This window comes from Pagrus pagrus, assembly GCF_965226575.1.
Source record: "Pagrus pagrus genome assembly, chromosome: 3".
NCBI classification, from domain to species: domain Eukaryota; kingdom Metazoa; phylum Chordata; class Actinopteri; order Spariformes; family Sparidae; genus Pagrus; species Pagrus pagrus.
This window is the reverse complement of record NC_140187.1, coordinates 19,652,332-19,674,438: the sequence shown is the minus strand read 5'-3', so window position 1 is coordinate 19,674,438 and position 22,107 is coordinate 19,652,332. Positions and strand designations below refer to the sequence as shown.

At 40.5% G+C, this 22,107-nt stretch overlaps 4 protein-coding genes and 1 pseudogene across 5 annotated transcripts; all 5 read left to right on the top strand.

The window, feature by feature from the left end:
- Positions 1-936: 936 nt before the first annotated feature.
- On the top strand, positions 937-2,166 carry LOC311254862 (G-protein coupled receptor 84-like; the record flags this gene model as incomplete). Its single annotated transcript, XM_084348861.1, has 1 exon — positions 937-2,166. The coding sequence occupies one exon, from the start codon at positions 937-939 to the stop codon at positions 2,164-2,166; it is 1,230 nt and encodes a 409-aa protein (XP_084204987.1).
- Positions 2,167-6,453: 4,287 nt separating this feature from the next.
- LOC311254366 (G-protein coupled receptor 84-like) lies at positions 6,454-7,852 on the top strand. Its single transcript, XM_084348092.1, has one exon. The coding sequence runs from the start codon at positions 6,599-6,601 to the stop codon at positions 7,838-7,840; it is 1,242 nt and encodes a 413-aa protein (XP_084204218.1). The 5' UTR covers positions 6,454-6,598; the 3' UTR covers positions 7,841-7,852.
- A 2,936-nt stretch (positions 7,853-10,788) lies between these two features.
- Positions 10,789-14,538, top strand: LOC311254861 (G-protein coupled receptor 84-like; annotated as a pseudogene). The gene is made up of 3 exons: positions 10,789-11,967; positions 13,643-13,978; positions 14,529-14,538. The product of its transcript is annotated as a G-protein coupled receptor 84-like (transcript).
- Positions 14,539-15,534: 996 nt separating this feature from the next.
- On the top strand, positions 15,535-18,988 carry LOC311254372 (G-protein coupled receptor 84-like). Its single transcript, XM_084348098.1, has one exon. It carries the CDS (start codon positions 15,717-15,719, stop codon positions 16,944-16,946), a length of 1,230 nt encoding a protein of 409 aa, XP_084204224.1. The 5' UTR covers positions 15,535-15,716; the 3' UTR covers positions 16,947-18,988.
- A 133-nt stretch (positions 18,989-19,121) lies between these two features.
- LOC311254377 (G-protein coupled receptor 84-like) lies at positions 19,122-20,208 on the top strand. The gene has a single exon (XM_084348103.1). It carries the CDS (start codon positions 19,412-19,414, stop codon positions 20,159-20,161), a length of 750 nt encoding a protein of 249 aa, XP_084204229.1. The 5' UTR covers positions 19,122-19,411; the 3' UTR covers positions 20,162-20,208.
- The last annotated feature ends 1,899 nt before the right edge of the window (positions 20,209-22,107 follow it).

The following is a 22,107-nucleotide window of genomic DNA, read 5'->3' as shown; positions in this document are numbered from 1 at the left end:
TTAAATAAAATCTGATGTAATCAAAATTGTGAGCAGCATTATGCTAATGGTAACATCTGGCTGAGAGACAACAGATAAGGCTGAAGTCTTTAATTTATTTAATTTTTTTACTGGACAAGTGGACCAGTTTGGTGATGATGATGAAGCTGATGTTGTTCCAAGTTTCAACTCATTTATATGTTTTTTCATTGACAATGAAAGGTATAGACGAATCAGGTGATTGATCTCTGTGTTCTGCCATCTAATAGAGTCTGCCATTTCTGCAGTGGCAAGTTGTAGTGACTCAATATCTGCTGCTGCCCGCTGACAGTAACAGCAGCATGAGTAGTTAGACTGATGATGTTAGACTGTTGTCAATACTCCAGTTACTGATGAAGTTAACGTATATGGATGGTGATCTTAACATTAATACGATTTTATATATTAGTCATTAGTTACAACAGTAGCAAAAATAGATAATGGAGAAATACAGAAACGACCATCCCCCACATTTCAAGGAAAGAAGAACTGTGTAATATAGTAACGTTAATGAACGAGCTATCTACCATATTTAAACAAGAGCTGCATCTCATCATTAGAGACCAGTTACGTTAGTAAAAAACAAAAAATATGAATTGATGGCTTATCCTATAGGTATTCAAGTTTATTTCATTGATCACCTGGTGATGAGCAACACAATGCCAACTACAGGCACTCATGTAGGGCCAAAATACTGTAGTAAAAACATTGTTAATGCTGACCAAAATAAACTCAACTGAAATATCGTAGTGAGATGCCACTGTAGTGATTGCGACTTTTTTGATTCTGGTACATAAGGCCTTTTTGCTATAATTTAGGGAAACTGTATATCTGTAAAATAATCTCTTATGTTGTTTCCTTCAGTGTGGTTTGTTGTAGTTTGTTGACCAATTTGCTTCCTATTTATTAGTCGACAGAATGATGATGAACCACACCAACCAAACAAAGGACGACCTCTCCTGCAACATTCCTTCAGTCGTCAGCTACCGCTACTTTGCTGTGCTGTGGGGATGTGCTGTGACCATCATAGGTACACCAGGCAACCTGATGACCATTATAGCCTTCGTCATAGATCCTCATCTGAGGACACGCTTCAATGTGCTCATCGTCAACCTGGCTCTAGTTGATCTCCTGTACTGCACCATACTGCAGCCCATTTCAGTTGACTCCTATCTACACCTCAGATGGCGCACTGGTCTGGTGTGGTGCAGCATCTTCACCCTGCTCTTCTTCCTCTTCAACTGTGTCTCCATTATCACCCTCTGCCTGAAAGCAGGCAGCAGATATCTCATGGTCGCAAAGAGAGCTGTTTTTGACCGTGTCTACTCTGACCTTGGTCTTTCTTTACTCATTATGTCAGCATGGGCACTAGGCCTGTCCAGCATTGGCCCACTATGGCCTGGTTACGAGTTTGACCCGAAGGTTTGTGTTTGCACCATTGAGCGGAAGACGTACTATCCCTACCCCTACATCCTGCTCTTTTTCTACTTTTTTGTCGGATTGGGATGTGTTGGCACATTCTACTTCCTCATCTACAGACGTGTCCTGATTGCATCACAAACTCTACTCCGCTATAGGTTCAGCCGCCGATCCTCCAAGAAGAAACCAGCGTCTTCAACAAAAGACACCAATGACAGTGGAGTGGAGAGCAGTATGGCCAACACATGTAGCTGTGAGATGAGCAGCCAGCCAGAACTAGCCCCAACTACAGATGAGATCAATTGTGAAAAGTCCTCTCAGTCTACTCACAGCTCTGCCACGGCCGAATCAGCAACCAAGTCTCCCAATGATATTGTCACTACATCCCCTTCACCCACACATGCTCCAACAAATGCAGCCTCCTCGTCTCACTGCACAGCCTCAGGAGATGATAACGAAATGAAGCATGTGACACGCATGTGTTTAGCTGTTTTCCTGGGTTTTGTGTTCTGCTTTGTCCCCTACCTGTTGATCAACATAGTTGACCAACATAACCGTGCCCCATGGGTTCTGCACATGTTCTGCCTAAACCTCACCTGGCTCAACAGCTGCATCAACCCTGTGCTCTATGCTGTCATGAACAGACAGTTTAGACAGGCCTACCACGTGCTGCTCACCAGGGCTGCTGCACCCTTCACCTGCCTCTGCACCTGGTGGTCATCTCTTTGAGCACCTTACCTCCTGGAATTGAAAGAGACAGCTCACCAAAAAATAACATATTTTTCCTCTTACCTGTACGAGTCTATCTATCGAGATTGGTAATGTATTCTTTGGCACTTTGAGCACCACAAGCTAAGTGCCATCTAGTTTAGATATCTGCAACACACACCTAAATAATCTAGATGGATAAATAACACTATAGGTAAGAAGAAAACATTTTTTTATTATTGTTTTGCAAAAGCCATTGTCATTCAGCCATTGTCAACTCTTTCTTTGTTTGACTGGGTGATTAATTTAAAGGGTAGAGATTAGGAAGGATGGAGAAAAAGGAGAAGGAACTTGACAGGGTTTGTCTTTAAATGATCAGTGATGTAAGATGTCAAGTTATAAACCACACACAAAATGTCATCAAGCTTAATTTCAAGAATTTTAAAAAATGTATCCGTCAAAATTCATGTGAATAGTTTGAGCTTACTGTATATGGAGGTAGGTGAGGGAAGTTTTCACAACGAATACAGCAAATACCAATTTTACACTTAGCTGATGCACATTAATATTATGACATTAACTCTCATGTAATGTCTACATAACTAATGATACAAAAGATTCAGGTCATATTTAAGTCAAGCTGCAAAAACTGAACTTCAATCACACTCATCTGATGTGTATAATCACAGGCAATAAGGAACCAGACTGTGATGCACATGGTAAGTTAACTACATAGTATGAGTAGGTGAAGAGGTGTAAACTACACAGTAACATGGCCCCAATAACAGCCAGGGTTATACCTTTCTTTGTATTCCTCCTGTGAACCTGAAATGTACTGTAACACATCTGGAGGCTCTAAAGAGAATCTCTTTATCACTTACTATATGACAATCATCAGACTTTCGATTCCATTTGAAGGGGAACTGATAAATACGTTTCTATCAAGCATCGTCCAATCTGCAACACATGACTCTGAATCTGCCTCAAAACCCCATGTCTCTGTTTTCATGTTTTTAATGTTAATTTCTGTAACGGTTCATTACATAAGCAAAGCATCAGTGTGAACAAAAAATGCTAAATAGGTTCAACATAGAAGCTGCATACACTTTAGCTCTCTGCTTCTGCTTTTGCTGACATTTTCACACATTTATACCTGTGTGACAGACACAGGAAGTGTATGTGGAACAGCAAATGGGTCAATTATCATGTTGTGTTTCAAAGCATTTAGTCACATGTGCCCATCGCTAATTCATTATCATAGTTGCAGTGAAGAAGTAATTACCACTGGAGCTATGTTTATTTTTTGTTCTGGGCAGGATTTAAAGACAATCACAGGTAGTATAGTATGTGAAATGGTCAAATTTGAGAGATAAGTTTGATGAACATAAATCATCCTGGAATTGGAATAAAACTAAATTCATGGTTTTTGGTAATCGAAGAAAATATATTAAAATCAAAATAGTTAAAGTTGATGTTCTCATTGAAAGAGTGTATGAAGCTAAATCTTTGGGAGTGATGATAGACAACAAACTTACTTGGAAACCTCATATAAAATATACAAAGAGAAAACTGTAAATGTGTTGCTGTTTCGAACAAAGCAATGGAAAGTTCAGATTTTGCTTCATCCTCACATTAAGGAAATAGAAACTGTAGCAATATTTTAAGCACTTCTGTAAACTTTTCTTGTTAACTGCAATAAAAAGAAAATGTCTACAAATGTATGAAATGTTATTTAAGTGTGCTGAAACCGTAAATGTAGATTATTCAAAAAATGAGAAAACGTACATGTTGGGGCATTCGAATTGTTGAATTAATGCAAAATTATGTAATGTTGTTACCTTTAAACAACACCTTCAAAAGTCATTTTGATGGTACACATCATACCATTGCACATAAAAAGGAGAGTAAATTAGCGTGTTCACCCCGTTGTTGTGTTCACATCAGACCAGATGAAGAAGCTGGTAGAGGCTACAAATACTCATGACTAATGCGAGTCAACTGACCGGGGAATGAATGCTGATTGTACACATTCACATTGAAGACAAAAGCCAGATGTTAACAGGTTCTAGTGGGTTGTTTGGTCAGTATAAAAGGGTTTTAAAGATGCAAGTTTTCAAGACTAACATTGTAATGTAATGAGAAATGACAACAATAAATTAGAAATGTTATTGGTTGTACAAGTGGTTCAGTAATGTGAATATGAGTACAAAGTCATTTTTTCAAATATTTCAAATTACTATGTGTTTGTATATACAGTACAGCATAGTAATAAGTTTAAGAACATAACAGTTATACTAAGTGTATCTGCATTCATACAGGTTAGGGCACTGAGCAAACAAGCATTAAGACATGAAAATGAAAATTCAGTGTCTGTAGAAGCAACTAAGAGAAAGAGGATTACCTTAAAATTACACTTTAACAGGAAGACTGACTGTCAGCAGATGAGATCACTGTATACACTTCACCAACAACACGCTGTAGCTGTCACAGTATAGTGGATTGTACCACTGTAAAGTTCTACTTTAGTGGCCTATAAAGACAAAAAGGTACCAAGAATTGATGTACTGTTTCTGCAGTTACTGGCAAACATTTCTCTGTACTGTATGTCTACACTTTCACAGCTGGCCTATATGGTCGACATTTACCTCTGCAGGACGGAAACAGGAAGTCAAAGAGGAACAGGAAAATAGTTGAAACTCTCTCTAAAAGTTACTCATGCGAACATCAACCACATTTGTGGTTTGGCAAAGATGGAGATGTTATGAAGAAGTAATTATTACTGGTGCGCTATGCAGCTATCAGTGTTTATTCCTAGCTCGAGGATACTTCAGCCTGTGGCTCGGTTCCGCCCAGGGGAGCCGGGTTTACGAACCAGCAACCTTCTGCTGCTCTACCCACTGAGCTACAGCCGCCCCAAATGTCGATTATTAAAAAAATGAGAAAAAGTTCATGTTGGGGCTTCCTAATTGTTAAATTAAAACAAAATTATATATAAAATCATTAAACTGACTTTATGGTTGTAAGCAATGTTGATTGGTGATTTTTATTTTATTTTTCAAATGTAATGAGATATGACAACAATAAATTATAAATGTAACTGGTTGTACGAGTAGTTTAGTAATGTGATAATTTGATAAGTTGATAATAAGTTTGATAATAAGTTACTAAACACATAACATACACTAAAGTATACGTGCATTTTCAAACTACTCATGATCAGAAGCTGATTATGTTCTTACAGGTTGGGGCACTGAGCAAACAAGCAAACAAATTAAGACATGAAAATGAAAACTGCAGTGTCTGTAGAGGCAGCTTAGAAAAAAGGGGATGCCCATGAAAATTACACGGTAACAGGAAGCCTGGCTATTGGCAAACAAAGACTACAGCAGACAAGGACATATGCTACAGATCAACGACTTGTGGAAGTCATCAACTTAAAGGTGAGAAATTTAACACTGTACATTATTGTTAGTTTGAACACTTTTGTTAGCCAAAGTGATTACATTCAAAATGACAGAGGATGAAGAGCTGGATGCTGGTCTGCCATCGTTTGGGTTTTGGACTGTCATCTAAAACAAGCAAAGACATCGCTGTGGCCTGTTAGGACATGACGTGGGTATTCTAGACTAAACTATGAATCAATTGTGAGCACATTATGCTAATGGTAACATCTGGCTGAGAGACAACAGATAAGGCTGAAGTCTTTACTTTATTTATTTTTTTTACTGGACAAGTGGACCAGTTTGGTGATGATGATGAAGCTGATGTTGTTCCAAGTTTCTACACATTTATATGTTGTTTCATTGACAATGAAAGTTTGTGTTTTGTTCTAGTAACAATATCAATTAATCAATAAAAATCATAATATTTTTGAATTCTGGCTAACATCTTAGTCCTGTACATGCCCAGGGAATGAATGTAGTCTACAATCTGGGGCACTGTTAATGAAGTAATTGCTTGTTTTTTTCAAATTCATATTTTTTTCCAAATTTAAAGTTTTCCACTACTTTTGAAGCAGCTGACAACTGCACAGGTTCTTGATTTCATGGTTTCTTGGTTCTAGACACCATGGTCAGAACTGTTGATGAAGGTTCTCAGTCATCCAGGTCATGGTAAATCTAGTTACTGTATCATAGGCAACTGGACTTGATCTCCTGTACTCCGCCATACTGCATGGTCAAAACTAAATGCACATAGAAAGTTAAGATTAGTGAGACTATGTGCTCAACTTCATTCAAACATGCAGGTATTAGAAAATTGTTAATGCTGACCAAAATGAACTCAACTGAAATATTGTAGGGAGGTGCCACTGCAGTATTAGTGACTTTTTTGATTCTGGTATATAATGATGTTTTGCTATAATTTAGGAAACATCGATATCTGTAAAATAATCTCTTGTGTTGTTTCCTTCAGTGTGGTTTGTTGACCAATTTGATTCCTGTTAGTTGACAGAATGATGACGAACCACAACAACCAAATAGAGGACGACCTCCTCTCCTGCTACAGTCCTTCAGTTGTTGGCTACCACTACTTTGCTGTGCTGTGGGGATGTGCTGTGACCATCATAGGTACAGTGGGGAACCTGATGACCATTCTAGCCTTCGTCATAGATCCTCGACTGAGGACACGCTTCAATGTGCTCATCGTCAACCTGGCTCTAGCTGATCTCCTGTACTGCACCATACTGCAGCCAAGCTTAGTTGATTCCTATCTACACCTCAGATGGCGCACTGGTCAGCTGTGCTGCAGAATATTCAGCCTGCTCCTCTTCCTCTTCAACTGTGTCTCCATTATCACCCTCTGCCTGATAGCAGGCAGCAGATATCTCATGGTCGCAAAGAGGGCTGTGTTTGACCGTGTCTTCTCTGACCTTGGTCTTTCTTCACTCATCATCTCAGCATGGGCAATAGGCCTGGTCAGCCTTTGCCCACTATGGTCTGGTCAGCCTGGTTTCTACTTTGAGCCACATTATTGTGTATGTAGCATCCACCGGATGACGTACGAACCCTACCCCTACATCCTGCTCTTTTTCTACTTTTTTGTCGGTCTGGGATGTGTTGGCACATTCTACTTCCTCATCTATAGACATGTCCGGAAAGCATCACAAGCTCTCCTCCGCTATAGGTTCAGCCGCCGATCCTCCAGGAAGAAACCAGCTTCTTCAACAAAAGACACCAATGACAGTGTAGTGGGGAGCAGTATGACCAACACATGTAGCTGTGAGATGAGCAGCCAGGCAGAACTAGCCCCAACTACAGATGAGATTAATTGTGAAAAGTCCAGTCAGTCTACTCACAGCTCTGCCACGGCCGAATCAGCAACCGAGTCTCCCCCAGATATCATAACAACACCACCTTCACCCACACCTGCTCCAACAAATGCAGCCTCCTTGTCCCACTGCCCAGCCTCAGGAGATGATAAGGAAATGAAGCATGTGACACGCATGTGTTTAGCTGTTTTCCTGGGTTTTGTGGTCTGCTTTGTCCCCTTCCTGTTATTACACATAGCTGACAATCAATTCCGTGCCCCACGGCTTCTGTACATGTTCTGCCTAAACCTCACCTCGCTGAACAGCTGCATCAACCCTGTGCTCTATGCTGTCATGAACAAACAGTTTAGACAGGCCTACCATGTGCTGCTCACCAGGGCTGCTGCACCGTTCATCTGCCTGTGGACCTGGTGGTCATCTCTTTGAGCACCTGACCTCCTGGAATTGAAAGAGACAGTTCACCAAAAAGTAACATATTTTTCCTCTTACCTGTACTACGAGTCTATCTGTCGAGATTGGTAATGTATTCTTTGGCACTTTGAGCACCACAAGCTAAGTGCCATCTAGTTTAGATATCTGCAACACACACCTAAATAATCTAGATGGATAAATAACACTGCAAAGCTGCAAAAACTGAACTTCGATCACACTCATCTGATGTGTGTAATCATAAGCAATAAGGAACCAAACTGTGATGCATCACTGCCCCACAGTGGTGAGATTGGGAGGTTAACATGCTTCCACTTTACCCACTTTATGACAATAATCAGGCTTTCGATTCCATTTGAAGAGGAACTGATAAATATGTTTCTATCAAATATCCTCCAATCTGCGACACATGACTCTGAATCTGCCTCAAAACCCTATGTCTCTGCTTTCATGTTTTTAATGTTCATTTCTGTAATGGTTCATTACATAAGCAAAGCATCAGTGTGAACAAAAAATGCTTAATAGGTTCAACATAGAAGCTGCATACACTTTAGCTCTCTGCTTCTGCTTTTGCTGACATTTTCACACATTTATACCTGTGCGACAGACACAGGAAGTGTATGTGGAACAGCAAAAGGGTCAATTATCATGTTGTGTTTTAAAGCATTTAGTCACATGTGCCCATCACTAATTCATTATCATAGTTGCAGTGAAGAAGTAATTACCACTGGAGCTATGTTTATTTTTTGTTCTGGGCAGGATTTAAAAACAATCACAGGTAGAAAAGTATGTGAAATGGTCAAACTTAAGAGGTAGTTTGATGAACATAAATCATCCTGGAATTGGGATAAAACTAAATGTATGGTTTTTGGTAATCGTAGAAAATATGATGAAATCAATATAGTTATAGTTGATGTTCTCATTGAAAGAGTGTATGAAGCTAAATCTTTGGGAGTGATGATAGACAACAAACTTACTTGGAAACCTCATATAAAATATACAAAGAGAAAACTGTAAATGTGTTGCTGTTTCGAACAAAGCAATGGAAAGTTCAGATTTTGCTTCATCCTCACATTAAGGAAATAGAAACTGTAGCAATATTTTAAGCACTTCTGTAAACTTTTCTTGTTAACTGCAATAAAAAGAAAATGTCTACAAATGTATGAAATGTTATTTAAGTGTGTTGAAACTGTAAATGTAGATTATTCAAAAAATTAGAAAACGTACATGTTGGGGCATTCGAATTGTTGAATTAATGCAAAATTATGTAATGTTTTTACCTTTAAACAACACCTTCAAAAGTCATTTTGATGGTACACATCATACCATTGCACATAAAAAGGAGAGTAAATTAGCGTGTTCACCCCGTTGTTGTGTTCACATCAGACCAGATGAGGACGCTGGTAGAGCCTACAAATACTCATGACTAATGCGAGTCAACTGACCGGGGAATGAATGCTGATTGTACATTCACATTGAAGACAAAAGCCAGATGTTAACAGGTTTTAGTGGGTTGTTTGGTCAGTATAAAAGGGTTTTAAAGATACAAGTTGTCAAGACTAACATTGTAATGTATTGAGATATGACAACAATAAATTAGAAATGTTATTGGTTGTACAAGTAGTTCAGTAATGTGACTATGAGTACAAAGTCATTTTTTCAAATATTTCAAATCACTATTTGTTTGTATATACAGTACAGCATAGTAATAAGCAACTTAAGAACATAACAGTTATACTAAGTGTATCTGCATTCATACAGGTTAGGGCACTGAGCAAACAAGCATTAAGACATGAAAATGAAAAATTCAGTGACTGTAGGAGCAACTAAGAGAAAGAGGATGTCCTTAAAATTACACTTTAACAGTAAGACTGACTATCAGCAGATGAGATCACTGTATACACTTCACCAACAACTGGAGGAAGTGATCAAGTTAAAGGTGAGAAATGTAACACTTTAAATGTTTGTTTGTTTCAACATGTTTGTTTGACAAAGTGATTACAGTAAAATGATAGAAGACAAATGGCTCAATGCTGTTTGCCATCACTTGTGTCTTGAACTGTTTGTCAGGTAAAACAAGCAATTTAAAAACATCACCCTGGTGTATTAGTACATGGGATGGGCAGTTTAGACTAAACTATTCAAATGTTATCCTAATTGTGAGCAGCAAAATGTGCTAATGGAGCATGTACAATTTATGTAGTTTAAAGAGAGACAACAGATCAGACTACGGTCTTACACTACAGTTATTTTAAAGGCACAGGCATGACAACTGAGTGCTCCATTTGCACATCAGGACTGGTTAAAAACATAGAGTAATCACTTTTTCTTTTTTTGTAAAAACACACACATACACGCACACACACATTTACATATATATATACACATACATATACATATGTTATATATACATATATGTATATGTATGTACATTAAATTAATATACATTTAAGTCAATTTTAATCTATATTAAACGTTTTCAATTAAATGCACAGTCCCACATAATATTCAACTTTATTAGTTTTTTTATTCATTTCTTGAGATCATAACTGGTATCAGTAGCAATACTGTGTAAAATGAGTATTGAAACTGTTTCAAACATTCAATATTGACATTTTTCAATATTTTTGACAACACTACTACTGACAGTGGTGTTTAAGATGTGTCACTGTGTTTTTGTTTTTTGAGTACTATCACTTTTGAGTAGTAAAAAGCTCATCTCTATTATTAAACATCTTTATTGGACAAATGGGCCAGTTGGTGATATTGACAAAGCTGTTCCTCCAGGACCATTTTTCTCCATTATGATGTTTGTTTTCAGATGAAGAAGAGGGATATAATATAATTCTATAATAGTAAGATTCATGGAACTCAAATATCAGCTTCTGTGTGGTTTGTTGTAGTTTGTTGACCAATTTGCTTCCTATTTATTAGTTGACAGAATGATGATGAACCACACCAACCAAACAGAGGACGACATCTCTTCCTGCTACAGTCCTTTAGTCGTTGGCTACCACTACTTTGCTGTGCTGTGGGGATGTGCTGTGACCATCATAGGTACAGTGGGGAACCTGATGACCATTCTAGCCTTTGTCATAGATCCTCATCTGAGGACACGCTTCAATGTGCTCATCGTCAACCTGGCTCTAGCTGATCTCCTGTACTGCACCATACTGCAGCCCATCTCAGTTGACTCCTATCTACACCTCAGATGGCGCACTGGTCAGCTGTGCTGCAGAATCTTCAGCCTGCTCTTCTTCCTCTCCAACTCTGTCTTCATTATCACCCTCTGCCTGATAGCAGGCAGCAGATATCTCATGGTCGCAAAGAGGGCTGTGTTTGACCGTGTCTTCTCTGACCTTGGTCTTTCTTTACTCATCATCTCAGCATGGGCACTAGGCCTGGCCAGCCTTGGCCCACTATGGCATGGTTACATGTTTATGCAAAAGTTGTGCATGTGCGCCATCCACCGGAAGACGTACCATCCTGCTCTTGTTCTACTTTTTTGTCGGTCTGGGATGTGTTGGTACATTCTACCTCCTCATCTACAGACATATCCAGATTACATCACAAGCTCTCCCCCGCTACAGGTTCAGCCGCCCATCCTCCAGGAAGAAACCAGCTTCTTCAGCACAAGACACCAATGAAAGTGGAGTGGAGACCAGTATGGCCAACACATGTAGCTGTGAGATGAGCAGCCAGGCAGAACTAGCCTCAACTATAGATGAGATCAACTGTGAAAAGTCCTCTCAGTCTACTCACAGCTCTGCCACGGCCGAATCAGCAACCAAGTCTCCCCCTGATATTGTCACTACATCCCCTTCACCCACACCTGCTCCCACAAATGCAGCCTCCTCGTCCCACTGCACAGCCTCAGGAGATGATAAGGAAATGAAGCATGTGACACGCATGTGTTTAGCTGTTTTCCTGGGTTTTGTGTTCTGCTTTGTCCCCTACCTGTTGATCAACATAGCCAACAAACATAACCGTGCCCCACAGGTTCTGCACATGTTCAGTGCAAACCTCACCTGCCTCCTCTCCAATACAATTAAAGAAAATCAAACAGCAATGTCTCTTTCCAGAAACCATGAGCGGGCTACTCAAGATAATCTACGGACCTTGTAGTGAGTAGTTTCATGTAGTAATTTTCTGAGTAATTTTTCTCATTTTTGAAGCATTGATGGCACATCAACCATACCTCTGTCTTGACAACCACTTTCGTAACTTGTCACTTGAGGTGAGTGAGCAAGAGTGAATGTAGACCAGACCCAAGGCTATATTTTGCCCATGTATATCCTAGGCTGAGTTCTAATGTTAGCTAGCTAGTTTTCACCTGCACGCTTTCTTCTGCACGGTGATATGGTTGCCGGGTTGAGTTCGGTAGAAAGAAAATAGTTACTACATCATGCTGCACAACAACAAGGTCTGTAGATTATCTTGCGTAACTGGTTCATGATATCAGGAAAGAGGACTTGCTAATGAGTTTTTAAAATGTTTTCTTTGGGACTTTGAGCAACCCAAGTGAAGTGCCATCTAGTTCCATTACTTTTGAGGGACGGCAGATATCTCCAAAACTGTGCAACTCACGCCAAAACAATCTAAATGGATAAATAGCACTAGAGGTGAGAAGAAAAAAAATATTTTAGATTTTTTTGGGTGAACTGACATATTAAAGTGGTGTATCTGTTTAATTAGACTACATATGATGTTCTAATGAAATAATGTTATCCAACTTGCATTCAGCCATTGTCAACTCTTTCTTTGTTTGACTGGGTGATTAATTTAAAGGGTAGAGATTAGGAAGGATGGAGAAAAAGGAAAAGGAACTTGACAGGGTTTGCCTTTAAATGATCAGTGATGTAAGATGTCAAGTTATAAACCACACACAAAAATGTCATCAAGCTTAATTTGAGGAATTTTGAAAAATGTATCCGTCAAAATTCATGTGAATAGTTTGAACTTACTGTATATGGAGGTAGGTGAGGGAAGTTTTCACAACAAATACAACAAATACCAATTTTACACTTAGCTGATACACAATAATATAATGACATTAACTCTCATGTAATGTCTTACATAACTAATGATACAAAAGATGCAGGTCATATTTACGTCAAGCTGCAAAAACTGAACTTCGATCACACTCATCTGATGTGTATAATCACAAGCAATAAGGAACCAAACTGTGATGCACATGGTAGGTTAACTACATAGTGTGAGTAGGTGAAGAGGTGTAAACTACACAGTAACATGGCCCCAATAACAGCCAGGGTTATACCTTTCTTTGTATTCCTCCTGTGTACCTGAAATGTACTGTAACACATCTGGGGGCTCTAAAGAGAATCTCTTTATTACTTACTATATGACAATCATCAGGCCTAACAGGTTCAACATAGAAGCTGCGTACACTTTAGCTCTCTGTTTGTGACCTAATGGGATTAAATCACTAACAACTTCAGTAGTTCTGCATTTGCTGACATTTTCACACATTTACTCCTGTGTGACAGACACAAGAAGTGTATAACTATTTGTCTAGCTCTATAATTATAGTTGAGGACTACAAACAAATGTTTCTATCAGAGTGAGGTCTCTGTTAAAAAAGAAGTGGTGAATTATCTAGACCACCTGTGACTTTCCTTTTCTCCTGTGGCACTGGTCACACTTGAACGAGAGGTGGGGAGGACTGGGGGGACTGGGGAAACATGTCTCTGAATCCCAGACCATCAGCACTGGATCCCCCCAAGGCTGCGTTCTTTCTCCCCTGCTCTTCTCCCTGTACACCAACGGTTGCACCTCCAGTCACCAGTCAGTCAAGCTCCTGAAGTTCGTGGACGACACCACGCTCATTGGGCTCATCTCTGGCGGGGATGAGTCCGCCTACAGGTGGGAAATTGACCATCTGGTGAACTGGTGCAGCCAGAACAACCCGGAGCTTAATGCTCTAAAGACAGTGGGGATAGTAGTGGACTTCAGGAAGAACCCAGCCCCACCCGCCTCTGTCAACCTGTGTGGCTCCCCAGTCAACTCTGTGGAGTCCTGCTGTTTCCTGGGCACCATCATCACCCAGGACCTAAAATGGGAGCTGAACATCAGATCCCTCACCAAAAAAGCCCAACAGAGGATGTTCTTCCTGCGGCAGCTGAAGAAGTTCAACCTGCCAAAGATGATGATGGTGCACTTCTACACTGCCATCATCGAGTCCATCCTCACCTCCTCCATCACCATCTGGTACGCTGCTGCCACTGCTAAGGACAAGAGCAGACTGCAGCGTATCATACGCTCTGCGGAGAAGGTGATTGGCTGCAACCTTCCATCCCTTCAGGACCTGCACAGCTCCAGGGCCCTGAGGCGTGCAGGTAGGATTGTGGCCAACCCATCCCAGTCACAGACTTTTTGACACTCTCCCCTCTGGCAAGAGGCTGCGGTCCATCAGGACCAAAACCGCCCGCCACATGGACAGTTTTTTCCCCTCTGCTACGAGTAGTTCAGTAATGTCAATATGAGTACAAAGTGTCGAAGCGTGTCATTTTTTCAAATATCTCAAATTACTATGTGTTTGTATATACAGTACAATATAGTAATGAGCGGCTTAAGAACATAACAGTTATACTAAGTGTATCTGCATTTATACAGGTTAGGGCACTGAGCAAACAAAAATTAGGACATAAAAATTCTGTGTCTGTAGAAGCAACTAAGAGAAAGAGGATGTCCTTAAAATTATTCATTAACAGGAAGACTGACTGTCAACAGATGAGATCACTGTATACACTTCACCAACGACTGGAGGAAGTCATCAACTTAAAGGTGAGAAATTTAACACTTTAAAATTTAGTTTGTTTCAACATGTTTGTTTGACAAAGTGATTACAGTAAAATGATAGAAGACAAATGGCTTAATGCTGTTTGCCATCACTTGTGTCTTGAACTGTTTGTCAGCTAAAACAGGCAATTTAAAAACATCACCCTGGTGTATTAGTACATGGGATGGGCAGTTTAGACTAAACGATTCAAATGTTATCCTAATTGTGAGCAGCAAAATGTGCTAATGGCAGCATGTACAATTCATTTAGTTTAAAGAGAGACAACAGATCAGACTACAGTCTTACACTACAGTTATTTTAAAGGCATAGGCATGACAACTGAGTGCTCCATTTGCACATCAGGACTGGTTGTAACATAGAGTAATCACTTTTTTTATTTGTAAAAACATACACACACACACACACACACACACACACACACACATATATATATATATATATATATATATATATATACATATACATGTATGTCATATATACATAAATGTATGTATATTAAATTAATGTATGTATATTAAATTAATAAAAATGTAAGTTATTATGTAAGCTATTCTATATTAAAAGATTTCAGATTAAATGACCTGCACAGTCCCACATAATATTCAACTTTTTTAGTTTTTTTATTCATTACTTGAGATCACAGCTGGTATCAGTAGCAATGCTGTGTAAAATGAGTATTGAAACTGTTTCAAACATCAAATATTGATATTTTTCAATATTTTTGACAACATCACTACTAACAGTGGTGTTTAAGATGTGTCACTGTGTTATGTTTTTTTTGAGTACTATTATTTTTGAGTAGTAAAAATCCCATCCCTATTATTTAACATCTTTATTGTACAAGTGGGCTGGTTGGTGATATTGACAAAGCTGTTCCTCCAGGACCATTTTTCTCCATTATGATGTTGGTTTTCAGATGAAGAAGAGGGATATAATATAATTATATAATAGTAAGATTCATGGAACTCAAATATCAGCTTCTTATGTTGTTTCCTTCAGTGTGGTTTGTTGTAGTTTGTTGACCAATTTGCTTCCTATTTATTAGTTGACAGAATGATGATGAACCACACCAACCAACCAGAGGACGACCTCTCCTGCTACAGTCCTTCAGTCGTTGGCTACCGCTACTTTGCTGTGCTGTGGGGATGTGCTGTGACCATCATAGGTACACCAGGCAACCTGATGACCATTCTAGCCTTCGCCATAGATCCTCATCTGAGGACACGCTTCAATGTGCTCATCGTCAACCTGGCTCTAGCTGATCTCCTGTACTGCACCATAGTGCAGCCCATCTCAGTTGACTCCCATCTACACCTCAGATGGCGCACTGGTCAGCTGTGCTGCAGAATCTTCGGCCTGCTCCTCCTTCTCTCCAACTGTGTCTCCATTATCACTCTCTGCCTGATAGCAGGCAGCAGATATCTCATGGTTGCAAAGAGGGCTGTGTTTGACCGTGTCTTTTCTGACCTTGGTCTTTCGTTACTCATCATCTCAGCATGGGCACTAGGCCTGGCCAGTCTTTGCCCACTATGGCATGGTTACGTGTTTGAGCCAAAGTTTTGTGTTTGCACCATCACCCGGAAGACGTACCATCCCTACTCCATCATCCTGCTCTTGTTCTACTTTTTTGTCGGCCTGGGATGTGTTGGCACATTCTACTTCCTCATCTACAGACATGTGCGGATTGCATCACAAGCTCTCCTCCGCTATAGGTCCAGCCGCCGATCCTCCAGGAAGAAACCAGCTTCTTCGACACAAGACACCAATGACAGTGGAGTGGAGAGCAGTATGGCCAACACATGTAGCTGTGAGATGAGCAGCCGGGCAGAACTAGCCCCAACTATAGATGAGATCAATTGTGAAAAGTCCTCTCAGTCTACTCACAGCTCTACCATGACCGAATCAGCAACCAAGTCTCCCCCCGATATCATAACAACACCACCTTCACCCACACCTGCTCCAACAAATGCAGCCTCCTTGTCCCACTGCCCAGCCTCAGGAGATGATAAGGAAATGAAGCATGTGACACGCATGTGTTTAGCTGTTTTCCTGGGTTTTGTGTTCTGCTTTGTCCCCTTCCTGTTATTACACATAGCCGACGAACATAACCGTGCCCCACGGGTTCTGTACATGTTCTTTGGAAACCTCACCTCGCTCAACAGCTGCATCAACCCTGTGCTCTATGCTGTCATGAACAGACAGTTTCGACAGGCCTACCATGTGCTGCTCACCAGGGCTGCTGCACCGTTCACCTGCCTGTGGACCTGGTGGTCATCTCTTTGAGCACCTGACCTCCTGGAATTGAAAGAGACAGTTCACCAAAAAATAACATATTTTTTCTCTTACCTGTAGTACGAGTCTATCTATCGAGACTGGAAATGTATTCTTTAAAGTGCCATCTAGTTCGGATATCATCAAAACTCTGCAACTCACAACTAAATAATCTAGATGGATAAATAGCACTACAGGTAAGACAAAAAAAATATTTTGGATTTTTTTGCAAAAGCCATTGTCATTCAGCCATTGTCACCAAAGTGTTTGTTGTATCTGTTTAATTAGACCCTGTATGATGTTCTAATGAAATAATGTTATCCAACTTGCATTCAGCCATTGTCAACTCTTTCTTTGTTCGTCTGGGTGATTAATTTAAATTGTAGAGATTAGGAAGGATGGAGAAAAAGGAGAATGAACTTGACAGGGTTTGCCTTTAAATGATCAGTGATGTAAGATATCAAGTTATAAACCACAAACAAAAATTTAATCAAGCTTAATTTGAGGAATTTTAAAAAATGTATCTGTCAAAATTCATGTGAATAGTTTGAACTTACTGTATATGGAGGTAAGAGGGAAGTTTTCACAACGAATACAGCAAATACCAATTTTACACTTGGCTGATGCACATTAATATTATGACATTAACTCTCATGTAATGTCTACATAACTAATGATACAAAAGATGCAGGTCATATTTAAGTCAAGCTGCAAAAACTGAACTTCGATCACACTCATCTGATGTGTATAATCACAAGCAATAAGGAACCAAACTGTGATGCACATGGTAGGTTAACTACATAGTGTGAGTAGGTGAAGAGGTGTAAACTACACAGTAACATGGCCCCAATAACAGCCAGGGTTATACCTTTCTTTGTATTCCTCCTGTGTACCTGAAATGTACTGTAACACATCCGGAGGCTCTAAAGAGAATCTCTTTATCACTTACTATATGACAATCATCAGACTTTTGATTCCATTTGAAGAGGAAATGATAAATACGTTTCTATCAAGCATCGTCCAATCTGCAACACATGACTCTGAATCTGCCTGAAAACCCTATGTCTCTGCTTTCATGTTTTTAATGTTAATTTCTGTAATGGTTCATTACATAAGCAAAGCATCAGTGTGAACAAAAAATGCGTAATAGGTTCAACATAGAAGCTGCATACACTTTAGCTCTCTGCTTCTGATTTTGCTGACATTTTCACACATTTACTCATGTGTGACAGACACAGGAAGTGTATGTGGAACAGCAAAAGGGTCAATTATCATGTCGTGTTTTAAAGCATTTAGTCACATGTGCCCATCACTAATTCATTATCATAGTTGCAGTGAAGAAGTAATTACCACTGGAGCTATGTTTATTTTTTGTTCTGGGCATGATTTAAAGACAATCACATGTAGTATAGTATGTGAAATGGTCAAATTTGAGAGATAAGTTTGATGAACATAAACCATCCTGGAATTGGAATACAACTAAATTCATGGTCTTTGGTAATCGAAGAAAATATATTAAAATCAAAATAGTTATAGTTGATGTTCTCATTGAAAGAGTGTATGAAGCTAAATCTTTGGGAGTGATGATAGACAACAAACTTTCTTGGAAGCCTCATATAAAATATATAAAGAGAAAACTGTAAATGTGTTGCTGTTTCGAACAAAGCAATGGAAAGTTCAGATTTTGCTTCATCCTCACATTTATATACTAAATCTATTTTAAGGAAATAGAAACTGTAGCAATATGTTAAGCACTTCTGTAAACTTTTCTTGTTAACTGCAATAAAAAGAAAATGTCTAAAAATGTATGAAATGTTATTTAAGTGTGTTGAAACTGTAAATGTAGATTATTCAAAAAATTTGAAAACATACATGTTGGGGCATTCCAATTGTTGAATTAATGCAAAATTATGTAATTTTTTACCTTTAAACAACACCTTCAAAAATCATTTTGATGGTACAGAGTCTTGTAATAGAAGAAGCCACGCACAGTGGTTACTTTCTTAATATCTTTAACGTCAGTCTCTTTCAGACTCCGCGCTGACTGAACAATGTTCAAGCGCTGCTTGACAGAGACAGATGGAAAGATATTAACAAGCCAACAGCCTCAACTTCAATACACATCATAGCATCACGCCTGAAAAGGAGAGTAAATTAGCGTGTTCACCCAGTTGTTGTGTTCACATCAGACAAGATGAGGTCGTACTGGTTGTACGAGTAGTTCAGTGTGAATATAAGTACAAAGTCATTTTTTCAAATATCTCAAATCACTATGTGTTTGTATATACAGTACAGTAAAGTAATAAGCAACTTAAGAACATAACAGTTATACTAAGTGTATCTGCATTCATACAGGTTAGGGCAGTGAGCAAACAAGCATTAAGATATGAAAATGAAAAATTCAGTGTCTGTAGAAGCAAGAAAGAGAAAGAGGATGTACTCAAAATTACACTAACAGGAAGACTGACTATCACCAGATGAGATCACTGTATACACTTCACCAACGACTGGAGGAAGTCATCAACTTAAAGGTGAGAAATTTAACACTTATCGTCAACCTGGCTCTAGCTGATCTCCTGTACTGCACCATACTGCAGCCCAGCTTAGTTGACTCCTATCTACACCTCAGATGGCGCAGTGGTCAGCTGTGCTGCAGAATCTTGGGCCTGCTCCTCCTCCTCTTCAACTCTCTCTCCATTATCACCCTCTGCCTGATAGCAGGCAGCAGATATCTCATGGTCGCAAATACGGCTGTGTTTGACCGTGTCTTTTCTGACCTTGGTCTTTCGTTACTCATCATGTCAGCGCGGGCACTAGGCCTGGCCAGCTTTGGCCCACTATGGCATGGTTACGTGTTTGAACCAATGTTGTGTGTTTGCACCATTGAGCGGAAGACGTACGATCCCTACCCCTACATCCTGCTCTTTTTCTACTTTTTTGTCGGTCTGGGATGTGTTGGCACGTTCTACTTCCTCATCTACAGACGTGTCCAGATTGCATCACAAGCTCTACTTCGCTATAGGTTCAGCCGCCGATCCTCGAGGAAGAAACCAGCTTCTTCAACAAAAGACACCAATGACAGTGGAGTGGGGAGCCGTATGGCCAACACATGTAGCTGTGAGATGAGCAGCCAGGCAGAACTAGCCCTAACTATAGATGAGATCATTTGTGAAAAGTCCTCTCAGTCTACTCACAGCTCTGCCACGGCCAAATCAGCAACCAAGTGAGAAGCTGAAAAACAGTTTCTCAAGCTAGCAAGCCTGCGTCAGTGTGGAGAGGTCTACAGGAGATCACCAACAACAGGAGACCATCCTCCCACATTGCAGTGAACCGTGAACTGGCTGACGACCTGAATGTCTTCTACTGCAGGTTTGAGAAGCCAACATTCACACCCATCACCCACTCCAGTATCAAACAACCCTCATCACCTCCTGCAACCCCCCCACCCCTCCCTACTGACCCCCCACCATCACTCAGGCTCTGTGAAGAGGACGTGTGTCAGCTCTTCAGGCAAGAGAAGACCAGGAAAGCTCCAGGTCCAGACGGCATGTCACCCTCCTGTCTGAAGGTCTGTGCTGATCAGCTGGCCCCCATCTTCACCCAGATCTTCAACAGATCACTGGAGCTGTGTGAAGTCCCCTTCTGCTTCAAAAGCTCCACAATAATCCTGGTCCCCAAGAAACCAGCAATCTCAGGACTAAATGACTACAGGCCCATGGCCCTGACATCTGTGGTCATGAAGTCCTTTGAGAGACTGGTGTTGAGCCACTTGAAGGACATCACAGGCCCCCTGCAGTTTGTATACTGGGCAAACAGGTCAGTGGATGATGCAATCAACATGTGACTGCACTACATCCTGCAACACCTCGACTCCCCAGGGACATATGCTAGGATCCTGTTTGTGGACTTCAGCTCTGCGTTCAACACCATCATCCCACACATCTTCCACTCCAACCTCACCCAGCTCACCGTCCCAGCCTCCAGCTGTCAGTGGATCACAAACTTCCTGACAGACAGGAGGCAGCAGGTGAGGCTGGGGAAAATCACATCCACCGGTCAGCACCCGGTCAATCAGCACAGGCGCCCCCAAGGGATGTGTGCTCTCCCCACTGCTCTTCTCCCTATACACCAACGACTGCAACTCAAGAGACTCATCTGTCAAACTCCTGAAGTTTGCAGATGACACAACGGTCATCAGCCTCATCTGGGACAATGACGAGTCTGCTTACAGACGGGAGGTGGAACAGCTGGCCCTCTGGTGTGGTCAGAACAGTTTGGAGCTGAACACACTCAAAACTGTGGGGATTAACGTGGACATTAGGAGTAGCCCCCCTACACTGCCCCCATCACCATTTTCAATAATTCTGTGTCTGCTGTGGAAACCTTCAGGTTTCTGGGATCTTCCATCTCCCAGGACCTAAAGTGGACTCCCAACGTAGACTCCATAATCAAAAAGGCCCAGCAGAGGATGTACTTCCTGCGTCAGTTTTCCTGGGTTTTGTGTTCTGCTTTGTACCCTTCTTGTTGATCAACATAGTTGACCAACGTAACCGTGCCCCACAGGTTCTGCACATGTTCTGCCTAAACCTCACCTGGCTCAACAGCTGCATCAACCCTGTGCTCTATGCTGTCATGAACCAACAGTTTCGACAGGCCTACCACGTGCTGCTCACCAGAGCTGCTGCACCGTTCATCTGCCTCTGGAACTTAAAGAGACAGTTCTGCTAAAATCAAAAGTGCATATTTTTCCACTTTTCCAATTATCCACCAAGATTATATGATTGTTAGTTGCCGATTTTTGAAGTTATGGGCTGTAGAGATGTCACTCTTCTCGCAAACTAGGTACAGTAGCACTCAGAAATCATTACCTGGTTACTCAAGATAATTTGCAGACCTTGTTGTGGGCAGTTTCATGTAGAAACTATTTTCTTACAGGATCACAGTGCAGAGGGAAAGTTGCACCTACTAATGGATGAAAAGCTAGCTAACGGAACAGCTCAGCAGAGGAGGACATTATTAATGTTTACATCAGCGCTTTCACAAGCACACAAGTTTAGCGCATCAACTCAAGTCTCTCGTCCATCAGCAGATGCACTTTTCTTTCTTTGTGGTTATATGATTCCTGGGTGTAGTGTAGTAGAAAGAAATAGTTCCTACATGAAACTGCTCACAA